General features: G+C 39.6%; 1 protein-coding gene across 2 annotated transcripts; it reads left to right on the top strand.

Annotated features, from left to right (window-relative positions):
* The first annotated feature begins 890 nt into the window (after positions 1 to 890).
* Positions 891 to 5,598, top strand: LOC121700563 (pleckstrin homology domain-containing family S member 1-like). Of its 2 annotated transcripts, XM_042083621.1 has the most exons (11): positions 891 to 1,016; positions 1,234 to 1,300; positions 2,021 to 2,136; positions 2,946 to 3,080; positions 3,527 to 3,602; positions 4,132 to 4,190; positions 4,305 to 4,349; positions 4,580 to 4,699; positions 4,816 to 4,905; positions 5,033 to 5,150; positions 5,267 to 5,598. In XM_042083621.1, the coding sequence occupies exons 2-11, from the start codon at positions 1,241 to 1,243 to the stop codon at positions 5,324 to 5,326; spliced, it is 879 nt and encodes a 292-aa protein (XP_041939555.1). In that variant the 5' UTR covers positions 891 to 1,016; positions 1,234 to 1,240; the 3' UTR covers positions 5,327 to 5,598. The 2 variants fall into 2 exon arrangements, with proteins under 2 accessions (XP_041939555.1, XP_041939556.1); XM_042083622.1 differs by lacking the exon at positions 4,305 to 4,349 and having other exon boundaries at positions 894 to 1,016.
* Positions 5,599 to 21,215: the final 15,617 nt, after the last annotated feature.

Here is a 21,215-nt window from a genome sequence, read left to right as displayed (position 1 = left end):
TGCTGAGCAGGAGACAATGTGTTTTTTGAGTCTTCTCCAAGATAATGGCAATGTTCATTGCACTATGATGATGAAAATGTTTGCTACATAAAATCGTAGCCTAACACTGTCCTTGTGTAACACCATTATTCTCCTTCCATATTAAGTATAAGAGTAGTGAGTTTACAAGATTTAAGGTGTCTGATGCATTATATTTAAATGTTGCGTTTTCTTGCTAAGCTTAAAATGATGGACCTTTGATGAAAGGACCTTTAGTAAAAAAAGAGTAACACAATTGGAACAAGGTGTATCTCCATCCTGAAGTATGCATATCTACGCATTCCACTGAAAAACATCAGTAGTCATATAAATCAGCACTGCCTTGTGTGTTCGTCCATTTCTACTTCTGTCACAACATAAGCTATGGAGTTAATTTCTGCATGCTGAATGCCAATCCAGGACACTCAAGAGAGACATCTACTTAATTTAAAAACATGTCAGTCAACACTTGTGCAACATACTTCTCACTTACATGAGACTCTTGAAGATGAAAACAAAATTCTTTGAGACAGGTTAGACAGCAATATCCTGTTTGTAGTATAGATATTTGCTTTTTGACTAAGATAAAATGATGACAAAATAAATGAGTTCTGCTTTATTTTTCATGTTTTTGAAAATGATGTGTTTAGAAATTAACAAATCTATTTTCTTATGTGTTGTGTGTGTGTGTGTGTGTGTGTGTGTGTGTGTGTGTGTGTTTTGCACTAAACTTTTTCTTAAATTCTTTTCACATATTTATGGTTCAAGCGATTAAAGAAGTGACCTAACAGGTTTAGGCTAATACGGTAATAGGCGTGGAATTAAGGCCTCACCACTTCCTAACCATCAAGATGGAAAGGGGTGTGTGTCATGTATTTTTTCTGGGTGACTTGCTTGTTCTTGACTTAGTTAACGGCTGCATATTCACCAAACAGCACCTGTACCTCGAAGAGTGTCTGGTGGAATAGTGCTGTTTCCACATTCAGTGCTTTTTAAAGGTAAGAAAATAATCATAGTTGATCTTCTGTGATTATTTCTGCTTGCTATTGCTGTTATTTAAAATATAAGGTGGCGTATATTTTGATAAAATTGATAATGTTCCTTATAATGAATTTTAATGTGTAATTCAACATTTATTTGTAATCTCTAAAAAATAATACAGTTTTACTTTCATTCAAAATATTATTCTTTATGTCTAACGTCTTATGTCTAGAGTAATGCCATGGAGAAACTGCAGAGTGGCTATATGTATAAGTCCCCTATGTCTGGTCCTCAGGTTATGGTATGTATTATGATTTAAAAATAAACTAATCAGAGAGCAGAGAGTAACTTATCTAATTAGTGCATTGTTGCATTATCAATAGATTGTCCCTGGTCCTAAATATGTATCTGACCCAGTAGCAACAAATACAGTTCTGGAAAAAAACTACTCCACCCCCTACTTTTGTGTATGTAGTGTGTGCATAGTGTTTGTTTGTTATTGTGTATATGTGTTCTTCTCTGTGTGTGTGTGTGTGTGTGTGTGTGTGTGATTTTAAAAATCAGCTCTAGGTGTTGGCAGGGATGAGCAAAAATACATCAAAATGTCAAATACTCTAAGGCTGAGTGGCATTCGAATGAGTTAACAGACATATTCAAAATTAAGAAACCTCAACTCGTTCGAATGACACTCAGCAACCGTAGGATGACATCAGAAAAATGTGCAGTGGTCTCTTAATTTTTTCCAGAGCTGTATATATGCACTGGATATTATCAGAGCTTTTATGCAAACGACATGGTAGTTTGGTGGTGCTCTATAGATCTGCTTTAAGCTTATATTGCTGTTAATTGCAGCTGGGTGTAGCACTGGTGAGTCTAGAACAAAGTCGGTTCATGATATGACCAGAGAACCAATCAGCACAAACATAACTGACTGAACTCAATTTCAAAATCTAACTGAACTCAATTCACTGGTGGTGACATTGGCTGACATCTTCAATATTGTTCAAAAATATGCATGCAGAAATCATGGAAACGGCGATTCTTTACGCTCCTCAAGATGAGTGATAATGTTCACCACCTGAAGTACTATGAACATGACAAGACCGACAAACCTCTGGGCTCAATGGACATGTCTGAGTATGACCCCCTTCCACCCTTCTAATCGAATGATCACATGTTAAGCTCTCAAACATCTATGTAGCACACATAGGGCCATTATAAACCAGTTCAGTGCATTCGTTATAAACCAGTTGTGCATTCATTATCAATCAGTTCTGCATGTTTTCAACAGTCTTTGCCCAGAAATAAGAGCATTATCAAAGTTAAGACCACCTTAAGTGGTGCATGGATGGACCTGGGCGAAGACATGCCAAACTGATACCTACTTTGAACTTTTCAACCTTTTTTTAAAATCAAAACCAGCTGCTGTGAAACTGGAGATGAATAGTGATAAACTGGAGATGAATAGTGATAAACTGGAGATTAACTGTTATAAACTGGAGATTAACTGTTATAAACTGGAGATTAACTGTTATAAACTGGAGATAAATAGTGATACACTGGAGATTAACTGTTATAAACTGGAGATGAATTGTGATAAACTGGAGATGAATTGTGATAAACTGAAATTAAATAGTGATACACTGCAGATTAAATAGTGATACACTGGAGATTAACTGTTATAAACTGGAGATGAATTGTGATCAACTGGAGATAAATAGTGATAAACTGAAATTAAATAGTGATACACTGGAGATTAACTGTTATAAACTGGAGATGAATAGTGATAAACTGGAGATGAATTGTGATAAACTGGAGATAAATAGTGATAAACTGAAATTAAATAGTGATACACTGGAGATTAACTGTTATAAACTGGAGATGAATTGTAATAAACTGGATATTAACTGTTATAAACTGGAGGTGAATTGGCTGTGTCACTGCAGGGTGCTGCTAGTGTTGTTCTGCCCAGAGAGCCACAACATGTGGGGATGGATTCACAAGAACTTTGGGCGTCCAGCCTCCTGTGTGCTCCTCCTGAAAACAGCAGACCGAGACTATTTCCTCATTGGAGATAACAGGTTAGACAGCCTGCATAACAGCAGATTCACTGGGCATTTTTCACTGCCTTTTGCACATACAACAAAAACACATTATTTTGTCCTTTCATGTGGAAGCGTATATTTGTGTTGGAGGGGGGGTGAACAGAACCAGTAATCACCACTAGAGGACAACATCCAGTCAAAAGATAATACAAAAGCTCTCCTGGGTCAACCAAAGTCTTTTACCTTTAGGGAAAGTCATACTATTTTTGAAGTGGACATTTTTTAAACCAGAAATGTCCTGAATTGTCACTGTTGTCACTGGTCCACCATTGCGTTATAGGTTACAATTATTTAAGTCATGAATGAACTGGTCACAAATGTTGGTAAGTTAAACAAAAAATTTTTTACTAAAGCAATGACCTTGTGATGCCTTATGACATAATAGCTGCAATATAGTAAAACAATCGTTCTCTTCCTTACAGCACAGAAATGGATGATTGGTATAAAATCCTGTTAAAAACTCAGAGACATCAGCCAACCAGGGAGGTCATGTCTGAGGTGAAATATTTCATTGGTTGATAGTGTTTATCTTTTCTTATTCATTTTTAACTATTTGTTTCAGCCCCTTACTAAATTAATAAATTATAGTCTTTTGTGATTGTTCATTTTGAAGCCAAGTGAACATGTCTAAAAGTACTCTATGATACATACTGTAGGTGGACCTGCCTGCATTTTGTACACACCATAGATAGACTGTATAAATAAGTACACACACACACACACACACACACACACACAGTGGTTAAAGTGGGATTTGGCAGGTAGGGGAGCCCTAAAATCCAGTGTCGGAAAAAAAAACACGCGAAAAATTAACTCACCGTTTTTTTTTAACAATATCATCACACTATATTGTTGGTATGAAATAATATATTTATTATTAATTTATCTGATGTGGCGGAACTGCGTTCCTCCCTGTTCCCCCCCACTTTAACCCCTGCACACACACACACACACACACACACACACACAAACATAAACAAATACACACATACAAATGAACTTAAATGAGCTGTGATGGCCTCCTTAGAAATGTGAAAAGTGCGACAAGAAGGAGGAGCTCGATGGCTACATGGAAATGGCAGTAGTGTGAGTCACCGATTTCCTTGTGGAGGCAATAATGTCTTGTTGATAATGAGTTATTTCAGAGGAATAAAACCCTATGTCAGTGCTTACTGTTTTGGTTCTTAATGATCAACATAGATCTGAATTCATGAGAAATGCAGTTGAGAAGACATCTTCAGAAATGCAAGTTCCCCATAGTTTCCTTTCATAAAATATTCATATTAATATTCTATTCTCAAAACATAAAGCATGAATTCACAATGAACATGCTGTGAACTGCTGATGTGCATTAAAATTGTCTATAGATGAAACTGAAATGCTTAAACATTATACGTATGTGATTTTCTGATGACGTGTATGGTTGTACACTCAGTGCTAAGCTAAGGGATGGAGTTCATTCTTTTGCTCAAAAGGGAGTTCCCTCCAGTGTCTGCAGAGGGCGGTGTACTAGCATCAGTTGCACAGGCCCTTCAGGAGCTGGATAGACCAGACCACTCAGAATCACAGGCAAAAAAAGAGACAGACAATCCAAGGTGTCAGACCTTTCATTTACCACTGCAGTAAATTCACACAAAAAATATTAATCAGAGTTGCCCACTGTTATTGTGACATATCAGTTTTGTTTTATTATGTGTCTTTGCAAAATCAGTGAGCTTCTGACCCCAGTAGAAATGGACGTCTGTGTAAGTAAGGATAATTTGAAGAGGCATCTAAGTCTAACTGAAGAGGAAAAGGCATGGTAAGGATCACACCACTACTGCTGATATCCAAAAGCTTTTATGGGCACCATACCTTTTAGGTTATGCCCAAATTTCAATTGTATCAATAACGTACTGTCGATCTTTCTCTTAAACTTGTTTTGTCAGCTGCAACGAGACAGCGGACATACTGCTGGTGGGAGATGAGATCCTCGCCATCAACGACATTAATGTTGACAATTCACAAGAGGTGGAAAAGTATCTCAGCAAACTACAGAAGAATGAGGTATGGTGGTGGTTGATAAACGAACAACACAAAGATAGTGTATACTTATAGTGTTTAATTGCCTGAATAACTTTAGTATGGTGCACAAACGTCATTGTTCATTTGCCTCCCTATAGGTGAAAGTGACTGTCCGGAGGCTCTCTCAAAACACAGAGGACGTAATCTCTTCCAACTGAAATAACCATGAGAATTTATATTTGCATGTTCAGATCATTCAGCCCTTTTATTGGCAAAGTTGTGTTATTTTCAACACAAGTTGTGTTATTTTCAACACATATTGTGTACTGTAACAAATAAAAAAATAAAAAAAATATCTGGATACTGAGATATGTTAAAAACAATGCAAGTTCTTAATACTTTTACACAACTTCAAGGGCTGCTGCCTCTTCCACTGCAACATTAAATCAATCAAAGAGCCCTTGAAGTAGTTCTGCATTGGCTACTACAATGTGTGTGTACAGGGTCGGACTGGGAACAAAATTCGGCCCTGGCAATTTTCTCCTGTTAATTTTAATTTTATTAATTTACTCCTATTTTAAAAATACTGCAAAATACTATATGTGAAAAACACAAAAAAAGTAGATACTACAGACAGGTGTAATGAATAATTGGTAATTAGGCAACAATGGTTTATGTTTATTGCAATCAGCTAATGTGAGAACAGCTGTGTTCAACAACACTTACAGCTTTTCAGTGACGGCTATTGCTGAAGCACTGGTGTGAAGTGGTACGCAAGTAAAGATGATTGATACATACGTCATATGGTTAGGCCTACTGTATTTTGTAGTTTATTTTGATACATTAAAAATGAGGGTATTAGGTACTAGGTAATTAGGTATTGGGATTTTTGCCCATCCCTGCCTGTTCCCAGCATTAGCACAACACTTTGCGGTGATTAGCTTGCAGTATTTTTAAAATACAAAAATACACACCAATAAAGTATTTTGATACAAAATACAGAGCCATTTCCTTCAACCCAATAAAATAGAAAGGACAAAATACTATTTTGCATTTGAAACACATATTACATGTTTCAGAAATACTACCCATCCCTGGGAACAGGCAGATTACATATTTATAGTTGGCCATATGATGACATATTTAGGTTAATACTGTATTTCACCAGTTAGGGCACCAATGGCCAGTAGCTGCACTGTGTAGCCTATCTTGACATGTCTTTAAGTTTTGGGTTACAATATACAGGTAGTGGGCTCTCTGACTGTTGATTTTAATGAGTAGGCCTAAGCCTAAAGTTACAGCATTTCTATCACAATTGACCAGACTTTGACCTTTTGTCTTCTTTAAACAAAATTCTGGCTATGATTGTTCCTTGTATTGCATCATGAGCCATCACTGCATCTATTGCATTCTACTGTAGCCTTAAGCCTAGCTCAGTCATTATGTTGTACCACATCACCCTCCATTAGAAGTGCAATGAGCTGCATTGAGCATAATAAACTGCATTTAGAATTCCAAATCCATATTTCCAGATATTTTGGTAAAAGTAACTTACAAGTAATAGTAGTGTAATGCCTTACAATTCAGAGACAGTAATATTATAATGTAATGAATTACTTTGAAATGACAGTAATAAGTAATACATAATATATTACGATTTTGAAGTAACTTGCCCAACACTGATTAAACCACATGTCACTGCTTGATTAAATGAAAAATATAGTCTACTGAACATGCATGGAGATCGTCATAGTTGACAGAAATTATGATTTGTGCCAACATGTTAGAAACACAACCACAGTTAGGCCTATTTGGTGCAAATCTTCTATATTGGTTATAGTCAGAGATTCACATTAACTGTAGGCTATCACCACAAGTGTATACTAAACGTTTTTGCCCAAGTTTGTGTGCCGTCATCACATTTTGCAAAATTAGGCTACCTTCATTACTAGCCTACCAGTTGATACTTTTTACGTGCATCGACTCGCGATTGATTGTGCATCTAATGCAGTGATTCTCAACCTTTTTTGAGCAAACGCCCCTCTGACCTTACTTTGATCCTCTGGTGCCACCCCCCCCCCCCCCCCCCCCCACACACACACACACACACAATAAAAAAAAATAAAAAAATCACCCCTGGGTGGGCTATTAGGCCACTCACACTCATGCTATATTGCTTAATTAAAAAAAACGAGCCCATTTCTGTGCTGTTTTGGTTTCTTCTGGAATTATAAGAAAATGTCCCTAAGCAATAGGAGACTGGTTGGGTAAAAAAAAAAACACTACCACATCAGCATTGGTAGTAATGATTTTTTTTCACATTAAATGTAGGCAACAAGACGTGTCATTTTATCATAGACAAAAATCAAGTGCACATCACTTGAACAACATATGCACCGTAACAATCCAACGGATTAGCAACGGTCTTTTCGTGGAGACTACGCTCAGAGCAGCTGCAGAACAACAGCGAGCGGAAAACGGGCTATAGAGATGACGATAGCTGGGGCTGGGGAACGTGAGTCCGGGCGTGTGCAGGCCCGAACTGCACTGTATGACCACTGAGCATAGATAAACAGTAAAATGTAGCTGGGACGGTAGAGGGGTTAGAAACCCATGAATGAAAATAGCCTATTTATTTCAGGTAGACTATTTTTGCACCAAAAATATGTGAAAACCATGAAAGTTTAAAATGTAAAAAAAAAAAAAAAACCTCTCACGTTCCCAGCGCCCCCCTAGGTAGTACGAACGCCCCCCAGGGGGCGGTACCACCCCCGTTGAGAAACCCTAATCTAATGTAACACTCGGTGGAGAGACTTCCACTTTCCAAGTTCCACGTTCACTGTCGTTGTGAGCTAAAAGGCTACTATATGTGAAATACTTTGAAGTTCCTTTTGAGTCCAAACATGAATAGGTTTTCTTTAACCTGTGCTACACTTTTCCACCAAGTTGTGCGAAAATTGTAGGTACCCGGAGTTTTTTTTTATGTTGACAGACAAACCGCACTACAGTAGCCTACATGGTGCAGTAAATGGAAGCTCTTCGTAGCGCGTGCAACTTACGTCTATAAAAACAATATATTTATGGAATAAAATTAGACATCTCTGATTGCTGTTTACGGTTAAACTGCGATGATGTGAACTAGGGGTGGGCACATCGATCCAAATATCGATAGTATCGATACCAACATTGGTATTGGTATCGTATCGATACCAGCGTGATGAGATCGATACTTTAAGTTGAGTTCACTTCCAATATCTCTTAATTTGTTCAAAATGCATTGTTCCTGTTTCACCAAGGGCTAGCCTACAGTCATGCAAACACCATTCCTTTCACATTTTGCATGCCCGCTTTGCAATGTTTTGTTGCTGAAATGTTTGTAAACTATAAACAGTGGAAATCCATAAAATCATTAGTGGTCATGGAAATGTATTCAAATGTAGTATATTGATGTTTTATTCACGCCATAAATCATGACACAATGTTCTCCCCTACATAAAAGTATGTAAACTGCTTTTAGTTGCAAATATCAGTACTGGAATCGGTATCGGCAATACAGGCCTTATATTTAATTGGTATCGGATCGAAACCAAATTTTACAGTATCGCACACCACTAATGTGAACACCAGCCAGCGGAGGGCACTTATATAGCCTAGGCTACCATGCATGGACTCGTAGGCTATATTTCCCCACAAACCTAGCGGCTGCTTGGACAAATCCACTTGAGGGGTGGGGCAGGGGGGCGCGATCGTAACACACACTGAACCTGTCATGAAGAGACCAAAATGATTGACCTGTCACCCCCCAATCCAAATGGATGCAACTGCATTTATAGGCTAAGCCTAGGTCTACATGACGGGCCGCAAATAGGCTAAATAACTTTTAAAAAAAAAACAAATCCCGGAGGTCACCGGCCCACCCCGGTTGTACAGATTACCAGTCCGAGCCTGTGTGTGTATTTGTCTGTTTCTCCCTATCTCTCGGTGTGTGGGTAGATCTGTTGCTAATTAAGCACAGAAACAATATGTAGTAGCCTAGTCTACTACTGTATGACTTCAACGAGGTGATCTTTAGTTTCGTTCTGCTTACAGTATCTCACTGCCACTTGCAACGCCTTTGAATGCAATTCGCTGCCCTGTTTACCGGTGTTACATGGCAACTAGCACCCATGTTAACTGGCTGCGTTGGTGACGTTTAATGAGTGATGACGTTTCTTTGACAGATGTGGCCGCTTGCAGATTTGTCACTTTCTGATGGAAACTGGAGACGAACAAATACAAATATGCATGACATATTTAAATGTCAAAATTGTCTGTAGTACGCTACATGCACTGGACCATGAATATGCCACCAAAAAAATAAATACAAATATAGCCGCAAGCGGCAATGGCGGGCCCGAGCACCTGCGGGCCGCAACCCGTGACATGTCGGAATCAAACAAAGCACCGACGTGGTACGTTTGTGAAATGTACATATTTGATGCGTGTGCTATGTGTTTTTGTATTTTATTTTCTGCCACATTTACTTGCTTGGCCATGTGGGGGCGCAATGCAAGACAGGTCTATTGGGTGTCATCATAATCATAATATATGTTAACCTGAGAAATTGCAGACCATTCATTTTAAGCAAAGAACATTTCTGATACACTTTTTGGTTGGCCAGATGGTGGCGCTATGTTACAGTAGGCATGGAAATTACACATGTGAATATCATCACAATAATGATATCCCAAATGTCCATTTCTGGCACATTTCCTGCTTGGCCAGGTGGTGGCGCTATGATAGGCAGGCCCATAGGGTCTCTGAATATCATCATAATTATAATATCTATTAACCTGAGAAGTTTCAGACCTTTCATTCAAAGCATAGAGCATTTCTGGCATATTTCCTGTTTGGCCAGATGGTGGCGCTATGCTAGGCATATGAATTATATGTGTGAATATCATCACAATAATGATATCCAATATTTTATAAAGTTTCAGATCAGTCACTTAAGGCATTGTCCATTTCTGGCACATTTCCTACTTGGCCAGGTGGTGGCGCTATGCCAGGCAGGCCCATTGGGTTTCTATATATCATCATAATCATAATATCTATTAACCTGAGAAGTTTCAGACCATTCATTCAATGCACTGTGACTTTATGACACATTTCCTGTTTATGTGGTGAGATATTAAAATCATGACATATTACAACATATCAAAAATCCCTTCGCAATTTAACATCAGCAACATCTTGGCATCATATTTGCCAAATTTCACATGAATCTGACAAACCGTCTAGGAGGAGTATGTTAAAATTGATCATGTGACATCAGTGTAATTGACATTCTTTCTGTTGCCAGGTGGTGGCACTATGCCTAATATGCATTATGGGCATGTCAATATCATCACTCCCATGGTATTCAAAGACCTGTGAAATTTAAAACATTTCAAGCCATGCATGGTGAATTAAGACACATTTATTGTTTATGTGGAAGGGTATTAAAATTCAGAGTTTTGCCATTTCGTCAAATTACAACATATCAAAAAAAGCTTCACAATTTAGAATCAGAAGCATATTGGCATCATATATACCAACTTTCACATGAATCGGATCAACCGTCAAGGAGGAGTATGTTAAAATTGATCATGTCCACAATGCACAAAATCCCAATTACCTCACTTCCTGTGGGCGTGGCTAATGGCATGTTAATACAAAAGTTGATTGTTTTTGGGAGTTACACACACCCACCAAATTTGGTGTATCTAAAACTATATGGCAACCACAAGTCACAGTGACATAAGGGGGCGCTATGGAGTTCCTGGGCCAAGCCCAGTGCCAAGGCTTTTCCCCTGTGTATTCATGGTACCTCTTGACATGTGTGCCAAATTTCATGCGTTTTCACCGATGGGAAGAACCTCTTTTGGCATCATGATTCATCACATATTTCATCACATATTAGTCTGCACAAAATCCCAAATATCTCACTTCCTGTTGGGCGTGGCTAATGCATTGTACATACGAAAGTTGTTCATCTTGGGGAGATACAGACACCTACCAAATTTGGTGTGTGTAGCTGAAAGTATATGCCCACCACGGGATCAGTCATCTAAGGGGGCGTAAGGGGGCGCTAGCGAGTCTCTGGGCCATACCCGGGGCCAAGCTTTTTTACCTAGCTGCTTTGTGTGACACCTGATGTGTGTGCTAAATTTCAAGACTTTTCGATTATGTTAACCACCTCAAAATATTTGCCAACCACGGGATCAGTCACCTAAGGGGGCGCTTCCAAAAAGCCGACATTCAAAACAATAAACAGCGTCTGCACTGACCGAATAAACTAGCCATTTTCTCCATTTTTCATGGTCATGTAATAATGTTCAACCGTGAATCTTCTGGGTGGTTTATCTACATTTTTGGGGAATTCAAAGTTCTTAATTTGCACAGGGCCTTTTTTAACAATTTCAACTCGCTCTGCATCTCTTACGGTGTCTGGCCATAATGCAGGGTCGTCACTGATAACTGTATCGTGTTAGGGCTACTCACGTACTGGTTTCGTTTGCACCCAAAGCTTCTGCTACTGAAATGGTGTCCGTAGCAGCACCAACAGCACCAGTGCGGACTTCGGCAGTGACAGTGATCTTGTCCCTCACGACTGTTTCACTTAGATCAACATCATAATCATCATCATCATCATCATCATCAGTAGAATAATATGTAGTGCAAGTTGCCGGTGGTGGTGCATCAGTAGCCTACCACAGCTGCTGCAGCTAGCATTAGTTACACCACCCAGCTCAGCAGATGTTGTTGCATCACTGTCCAAATTACTTTCTTCCATGGAAGAATTCTTCGACTGGAAGAAGTTGGTTAATTTAGGCAATTTCTTTCTAAATTCTTCCTCCTCCCTTTTTCTTTTTCGTTTATCACTTCCACTCTGGAAACGTTAGCTGTCAATCGCTCAACTCCACACCTCACCAAGACCTCGTTCAGACTAGAAGCTAGCTAGTTGCTGCTATGGTGACAGGAAGCGGACCTGCAGTCATTTGATTTTATGATGAGTTTATGAGCAATCATGAGGCAAAATATTTTGATATGTTGATCTAAGTGAACCCATGTCGACTGCGTGAAAAAGCAACATATAGGCATTAACCTGTTGCGCCACAGGAGAAGCACAAATGTGTGAATTGGTAGGCTAAATAAAATATCAAACCCATGTTTACATGTCAGCAACATTAACGTTAATAGCCTATAAGCCTAAGAATTTTGATTCTCCCTGTGCGCAAATTCTGTTTAAAATATGGACACGTTAGACTTCTCCTGCCCATACATTGCAGTGTGGGTTTCAATGCCTGTGTTTCATGAACTGAATTCTTAAAAGAATAGGCTGGACAAAAGGATACACAATTAGGCAACACATTTTTATTCTGATTTATTTGCTGATTTATTTGCTCTACAGACACTTCAGGTACACACAGCCACAGCCTAACCTCAGTGAAACGTTTGTAAAACTTGATACTTAACCATGAAGGCCTACTAAATGACTTGGGCAACGGTAGCATGATAACATGGTAGCCAGATAACATGAACAGCTATGTTAACTTGTTACAATTATCATAACGTTAGCTGACTTCTTTTAATCATACAACTGAAGTCAATTTCTGTGAGTGCTGTCAGCTGGCTCGTGGCGCAAGTTGATAGACGTCTGGGGTCGTATTCACAAAGCCTTTTATCTTACCACTAGGAGTACTCCTAAATCGCACTAAAAGATTTTAGCTAGGAGTTTTCTCTTAAAAGTTATTCACAAAGCCTTTCAGACCTACTCTTAGTAAGGAAAAATGACAACTCTTATACTAAGAGTGAGTCTTCGTTGCTATGGATGACGTCATTACTCATGCACGAGCTTGACTGAAGTGACCACCTTGATTGGCTGATGATTGTAACGCGGGAATGATTCCAAGCACCTCCCTTACGATGATGAGTGACAGGTGACAGGTCTGAGAATGCGTGAGCTATACAAGTAGTGCGAAGGACGGAAGATGATGAATAACTGAATAAAAAGGCCTAGCCTAAATTAATAAAGAGTAAGGCAAAACAAATAGCCTAGTAGCCTAATGAAACATAGGCCTACGGATTGATGCAGTATCATTGCAACATTATTAAATGAATCTGTCACCATATGCCTACGTTTGCAAAGAGGAGAACATTTTAATTTGATTCACAATGAAACGTTACATTTAATTTACATGTTAACAATGAGTAGTTTTGGTTGTTGTTGGTGGCGTTATTGCGTCCCTTATGAATGCAAAATTGTTCCCTCGCGATTGGAAGCTCCTGTTGCCGCATAGGCTACGCATTTCAAAACATCGCAACGTGAAATGCCACAGAAAGCTGTTTGTGAATAGGTCTTAGTGAGTTAGGAGTCCTCTCGACTTCTTTTAAGCTGTCCCAGACTTATGTGCTACTTTTAGGTCTAAAATGCTTCGTGAATTACTTTTAGTGAAAAAAATTAGGAGTCCTAAAGTTAGGAGTGACACGCCCATTATTTTTAGGAGTTGCTCCTAAATTCGCCACTTAGGAGCTACTTTTAGCCTTAAAATTCTTTGTGAATACGGCCCCTGATTAACAAGCTAACAGGTCAATTTATTCGTGGTTCGATACCCACGTGAAGTTAATTTATGCTATTTAGGTGTTTTTTGGGTGGCATATTCATGGTCCAGTGCATGTAGTACTACATACATTTTTGACTTTTAAACATGTCATGCATATTTGTGTGCATCTCTAGTATATCAGAAAGTGACAAATCTGCAAGCGGCCACATCTGTCAAAGACTCGTCATCAATCATGAAACGTCATCAACGCAGCCAGTTAAAGGGACACCAGGCAAGCCTGATGTTTTTTCTCTACGAAACTCCCCCTCGCTCGTCTGAAGCTCTTTTCCTTTTCTTTGCATCTTCCGTCAAGGGTTTTCGCTGCTTCTTCGCCGGCTCTGCCACGTTTGCAACAATCTCTAGCATTTTGTTAGCCTGCCTCTGTGCTGTAAACTGATCCTGCTTCGGTCGGCGGGTAGGATACACCGAACTTGCAAGTGGGATATTCTTCCTACAGGCAGTAGGAGCGGGCGAGAGAGCCTTCATTCGCCCTGTAATGAGTCATTTAACCATATACCGACTTACGAAGATGATTAATTAACACGAAAACGTTGCCTGGTGTCCCTTTAACACGGAAGTCAGTTGCCATGTAACACCGGCAATGCTACAGCGGACTTAAACTGCCACCTTGTGGCGATAAGTTGTAATACATTTCATGCAGCTGCGTGTATCTTTTACCGTCTATGCGTGTATCACGGAAAGCGCGAATGTGCTATGTGGCCATTTCTAAACGGGACTCACTGTAGGCTATGTGGTAACACAGCAAATATTTTTTTCAAATGTGCTTCATAAACATACAATACTGCACTACAAAAACGCAAACATCTGAATTATACTTCTTCCTTCACCCAAATAATGAAGGTGAAAGGAAGTTATTAAGCATTGGCTGTATATATTTAGCTGTTTTGGATGTGTTTTTTGTGTGGGATATTTATATGTAGAAATGCACATTTGCAAAGGTGAGTTAGTATGTTGTCTTAAAAGTGGCTCTCTTTTTGATTTTGCACTGCCAATGTGGCTCTTGAAAAAAATAGTGAGGATCACTGCTATAGATGCTGGCAGATTTTTATGGATCCAGGATACTATGCATCCTGATAAAGTTCCCTTGGCCTTTGGAATTAAAACAGCCCCACATCATCACATGCCCTTCACCATGCCTAGAGATTGGCATGTTTTTTTTTTTCAATTAGCCTAATAGCTGGTTTGATTTGCATTGAGAGATGATCTTATGGAAAGTACCCCATGCCAATCGTGAGATACCAGTTCAATCATTGTGGAGACATGGAGAGGCTAGGTAGGTATTATAAAAAAGGTAGGTATTATAAGAACCATTTTGAGAGCTGTGATGGCAAATAAAGATGTTTCCATTGATTATTATGACCGCCGCTAGCGAAGCGGTCATATAGGGATTGTCAAAGTTTTTTTCTTTTTTTTTTCTGTCATCTACTTCCTGAATTTTTGGTCAACGATACCCGGGACACCGAACCACCGGGGCACATGAAATTTGGTGGGTATGTAGCCCCACTAGACTTTTACGGAAAAATGTAGTTTCGTCCTCCCCCCATGCTGGGCCCCCCGAACCGCAAAAAAAGCAGTTTTTACTAAATAACTACCTGAACCGTGGCACTGAGGATGAAGAATCTTTTATGGTATGTTGGTCTCAAGGGCCCACATCAACCTGGCCCATAATCACTCATTTGTGATTTGCACCCCCCCCCCCCCCCCCCCCCCCCCCCCCGTAAAAAATGAAAATGCAATATTATTCTGCTTTAATCACCCCTATCTTCAGTTAAGATGTTCAGAACTGCACCAAATTTTATGTGTATGATTGACCTGGCATTCTCTAGGGGTATGCCAAGTTTCGTAGAATTTCATCCATGGGGGGGGGGTCTAAAAAAAATTAGGCTATGTGTACATTTAGTGACTGTACACTCATTGGCCTGTAGATGGCGGTGCACACATATACACATGCACACACACACACAGGCACCCACATACTATCAGAACGGCCGATACATAATTACAAATTCAGTAGGATTAACCCTCCAGGATTTCGCGATGTTGCGATCGCAACAATTAACGCAAATTCAGCAAATCCTCGTGAATTCTGTGCGACCTCGCAATTTTGTCCAAACACTGCAACTTTTTCGCAAATTTGGCCAATCATCATGGTTTCCCCGTGAAATTTCACCTACCACAACAGTTCCTCGCGCAGAATATGAGTCAGATGCCACACTTACTTCTGCAGACACCAGAGACTTGTTCACTCCTCTGCAGTTTTGATGACAATAAATAGAAGGCTAACGTTAATGATCTGCTTTACTTGCATCTATCAACCTGGTGTTGCTAACCTATAGGCTATGAAAGTAAGTTAATTAAGGCCTACTTGGTTTACTGACATTTGAGTAGGCTATAATATGCAACCCATTGGCAAACGTTTACACCTGGAGATGTCCTTTTAGCTCGTGTCATGTTTGCTAGCTTGTGGGCTCAGTTTGTGTAGTGCTAGCAAAATCATAGAAATTAATAACACTGTAAGACATTTACCTCTTCTATGATCCAAGAACATCCCGAATTCCATCCACATATCGTAATGCACTATGCAAAGTTATTTCCAGTCATAGCCGAACACAGTGAGATGCAAGTGTTCCAATCCACTTAGAAATGTTATTAGGCTACGCTGCAGGCAGTCAATTAGACTTACACACCACCAATGTAATAACATTAAAGAAAAGTGTAGTCTAATAGTTTAAATCAATATGAAATTACTAGTTGGCTATTAGTAATTATGCAAGTCACAGAATATGAATTATTAAAAAGATATGAACTTAATATGAATTATAACATATGAATGTATTGAAACATATGACATGATGCCATCTCTTTAGGGGGCTGTCTTTTTTGGACAGTTCTACGAAAGGTTATAGGCTACTGCTTTGTGAATTACCCCAGTAAAAATATTTACTCAAATAAAGTAGGCCTACTTTGATTTTCTGTATACCCTTACTATTTACCTTTACTTGTCCTTTTTTAATAAGCATCAAGATCTGTGCAATTTTGGTCGTACTAACCTTTAATTACAAAATTAAAAAATAATTTTTGCAAATTTCACTACCTCTCGCAATTTCTTCGCAACAAACAGCTAAAAACACCGCAACTTCCATCGCAATTCTTTAGAAAAGTTGTCGCGAAATCAGGCATTTTAGATCGCAACAATCACAAAAAATCCTCGCGAAATCCTGGAGGGACTGATTAAAAGAAAGCCAAATATTCATCATCATCATCATCATCATGGCTGCATTTCCAGTATTGGCGATAAGTAGTCGTTTGTCCACTAGATGGCGCATCGTTGCAGTGAGACGTAATTTTGTTGGAAGTTAAAAATGGGTTGGAAAAACAATGGACGCTTCCTACAAGGACTGTAGTTTAGGCTACCGCAGAAAACGTCTAATAAGGATAGGACGATGTTTACATGAAATGTAATTCCCATTTCTTCTTGAAGCCGAAATAAATCTGAGGATGTTTATTGGACATGCTTGGTTTTTACAAGGATACAAGGAAGTTTATTGTCACATGCATATAGTTACTGGAAGTAAGAAATGCAGTGAAATTATGTCTGGTGTCAGCCTATTTGTGCAAAGCGGGGGGGTAAAAAGTGCAGTAAAAGAGGGGTTTAGTAGATTAAGTGTTAAGTGGCAAGGGCTGCATAAGAAAGGTGGGGTAGAATTGGAATTTGGGGGGGGGGGGGGGGGGGGCACCAACAAGGAGCACCCAAGAGCAACAGGGGCAAGGAAAAACTCCCTTACCAAGGAAGAAACCTTGGGCAGATCCACGGCTCAAGGGGCTAACCCAACTGCCAGGGGTCTTGGTGTGTGTGTTGGGGGGATGACAGGGGAGATGGGATAGTGTGTTGTGTATGTGGGGAGAGGGCAGTGTGCAATATGTGTGTTGGAGAAGCTTCCTCATGAGACAATGTGCTGTGTATTGGTGGGGGGGTATGAGAGTGATGAAGATGTGTGTGTGGGCGGGAGGGGAGTGTAGCAGTGACTGTGTGTGTAGTGTGTGTGTGGGTAGGTGGGGGCAGTGTGCTGTAAGTATGTAGAGGATGTGTGTTGAAGAAGATCCTGAAGACAATGTGCTGTGTATGTAGGGGGGGGGGGGGCAGTGTGCAGCAAGTAGAGGAGGCTTACTGTAGCAAGCAGTGTTCTGTATGTATGTGAGGTGATGACAGTGATGATGTAAGTGTGTGTGTTTTTTGTGTGTGTGTTGGGGATGGGGGTGTGGTGGTGGGGGGTGGGGGGGTCAGAAAGGCTAGGCAATCAAGGACATGGGTAGATGGAGGAGATAATAATAAAATAATAAATAAAAAGTTCTATGGAGATGTGCAAAAGTTGGAGAAAGTCAGATATGTGTGTGTGTGTGTGTTTTGACGTGTGATGAAATAAGAAAATAAATAAAAGGTCTGTAGCATAGGGTGAGGGATGTAAAAGTGCTAAAAGTCTTGTAGGTGTGTGTGTGTGTGGGGGGGGGTCATGAGTGCTGAGGAGTGAATGAGTGCAAAGTCAGTATAGTGTGAGTTCAGAGTTGGGAAATGTTTGAGAGTGCTGAGGAGTGAATGTGTGCAAAGTCAGTATAGTGTGAGCTCAGAGTTCGGATGGCCTGGGGATAAAAACTTCTCCTGAGTCTCTCAGTTCTGGCTTTGTGACTACATAGGCGTCTTCTTGATTTCAGCGGTAGGAATAATCCATTGTTAGGATGAGAAGAGTCCTTCAGAATCTTTTGGGCTCTTAGGAGTACTCTTCTGGAATAGATATCTTGTAGAGCAGGGAGTTGAGTTCTTATAGTACGTTCAGCTGAGCGCACTACTCTCTGCAGAGTACTACAATCTCTAACTGTGGAGTTCCCATACCAGGTGATGATGCTACCATGTTACTGCAGGTACGTTAATCTTATTGGTGATGGAGGCCAATTTGATTGATTGCATTTGTAGAAAACTATAAATGCGGTTATACCAAGCAAATTGATAGCAGCACTGTAATTGTATCTTTAGACTGTCATTTGTTGCACGTGCTACAAAAATCATTCCGTGCAATGGAAGATTAACCACCGTTACACCGGTCTGATACAGTTTTGCCTATAGGCTACATGCGTGAGACTGAGACGCCTGTTTATTTTGTTTTAAGTGCGTGCAGGGTGTGAGAGGGGAATCGATGTGCTTTGATTCCAGCTTGGTAGTTGTAGTCTGTGAAATTAAAAAGCACGTGTGTGTGAAGTATCCAAACAATGACACCTTCATTTCATTATGGCTGCTTTAGCAACACACCTTAAGCTACTGTGTAATGGGTCCCATTTAGAAGTGGCTACTTCATTCGCGCTTTCCTTGACTCGTGGAGCTGCGTGAATTTTATTACAACTTTTCGCCACGATATGGCAGTTTAAGTCCGCTTGATACTGTAAGGCGTAAGCCATTGGTTTCCAAAGGAGATTTTATTTGTGTCGCCAGCATAGCCTATTGACAATTTATGTTGTAAATAGGCCTACCTTATAAACCTACCTGTAGCTTAGGGAAGCTAACAGCTTTTCTATTAGGATCTAGTTTGTTAGTTACAGTTTTGCCATAACTCCCTGATGCATTTTTGCATTTAGAATAGCCAGAGCGTGGATATCTCAATCGGAAAATTAAACAATATCGAGTGCCTATGGACTAGGCTGGGTGAACCCAGCCTGATCTGTGGGGTGTACTACTAATCTCCATTAGTGGGTTAGCGAGGTATGTTGCGCTCAAAGCCAGGCTATGCTGTGACACGAAAGTGGATCTGTTTTAGTGTTGCTATATCACCATGGTATCTTATGCTGTCAACCAAACCTGGTCGGGAGGAGGTTATGTGCTAAATTATAGCTCAAATCGTGTAATCTACCGCACACTGATCAATCAATTCTCTTAAAAACGAAGTTCTCTCACGTGTAGGATTCTGTCATATATTTTACAGGGGGAGCTCCGCCTCTACTAACATTTTGGTTCTCGAATGTGATTTAATAGTGCTGTGCGTGCAAATATCCACCTATGGACGTGCATACCATACAACAAATGATGACAATTGATTTATTTTATGTTATAGGTTAGACACAAAAAAATCACCGCAGTGTAGATTAAGCTATCGCTCATGAATGCGGAAGTAATTGTTTTTAAATAGAGGAGGTCTTGTGCGTCTCCACGTTACACGATTGGCCAAAGTCATCCCAACACCGAGAACGCGCCCAGATCTGAGCTGAAAGCCTAGTTTGACAAATATATCACATAACTGCAATCGTAGCATCACTTAACGTATACCCCTGAGTCAAGGCTTTGTCAAGCCTCGATATGTCTACATAGCCTAGATATGTCTAACGTGCTTCGTAGTATACCCCACTGCCCGCTATTTATTTTTTGATTTCTTAAAAGATTGAGCTTGGTCTGCTGAAAGCCAGACTAGCCATGGACCTCAGTTACACAATGCAAGGGAACATTTATCAGCCTATATTTGCACGAACAATAACGGACAACAGCTCTTCAACTTTGTCCCGTTAAAATGTGTATTAACAGTCTAGCGACGCATTTCATCAAGGCCCATTTGGACATGTCAGTTATTTGCACCACTGGTTAGATGTAAAACAGCATTTCGTTTCAGACTACTGTTACTTAATTTGTGCATTAATAATAACGTTTCAGACTACTGTTACTTAATTTTTGCATTGACAATAAAGTATTAAATGAACTAAAAGATGACTAAAATCTTATGTAGAAGAAGAAACATTCACAAAAAAATCCATCCATCCAAAAATGACCTTTGTTTTTGATAGCTGTTGAAAACGGCATGGAACTGACAGATGTTTTTGTTTATAAATAAATAAATAAAATTAGGCTGATACCTTTTGCTTTTCCCAAATACAATGTAGCCTACAGGTGTAAGTGACCTTTCATCAATCCAGTTGCAATGGATGAACTGCCCTACTTGTGATTGTTTAGAGATTTTAAAGGTTTTATAACAATGCTACATCTTCTTTGGCTACAATCTATTCACCTTTTCAGCACCAGTAGGCTACTTTCTGTGCAGCCGCACACACACACTCAGGCATGCCAAAAAAAAGCATACACAAAAGTTTCAAGAGTGGGGGATGGAGTAAAATATGGAGACAAATTGAAGTGTGATTTATTTTCGCGGAACGGATATACAGGACTGAGCGGCGGTCATATTTTGTACCGCTATGCGGTACATCTAGTTTATAAAGGATCTGAATAATTTTGGACACCATTTTTTTTACACCATGTCCATGTTTCTACCACATTGTCTTGCAAGCTTTTGGCATGTGGCAATGTAATTTTCAATCAGAACAAACATAACATTGAGCAAGAAAAAAAAAAACATTAAATCAATATTGGGGTAAGAATAATTTTGTTCTTAACTGTACATTGCATCACACATATGCATAATCTTCAAATTAA

This window comes from Alosa sapidissima, chromosome 24 (genome assembly GCF_018492685.1).
Source record: "Alosa sapidissima isolate fAloSap1 chromosome 24, fAloSap1.pri, whole genome shotgun sequence".
NCBI classification, from domain to species: domain Eukaryota; kingdom Metazoa; phylum Chordata; class Actinopteri; order Clupeiformes; family Clupeidae; genus Alosa; species Alosa sapidissima.
Note: the sequence above shows the minus strand (reverse complement) of the source record. Positions and strands in the feature narration are given on the sequence as shown.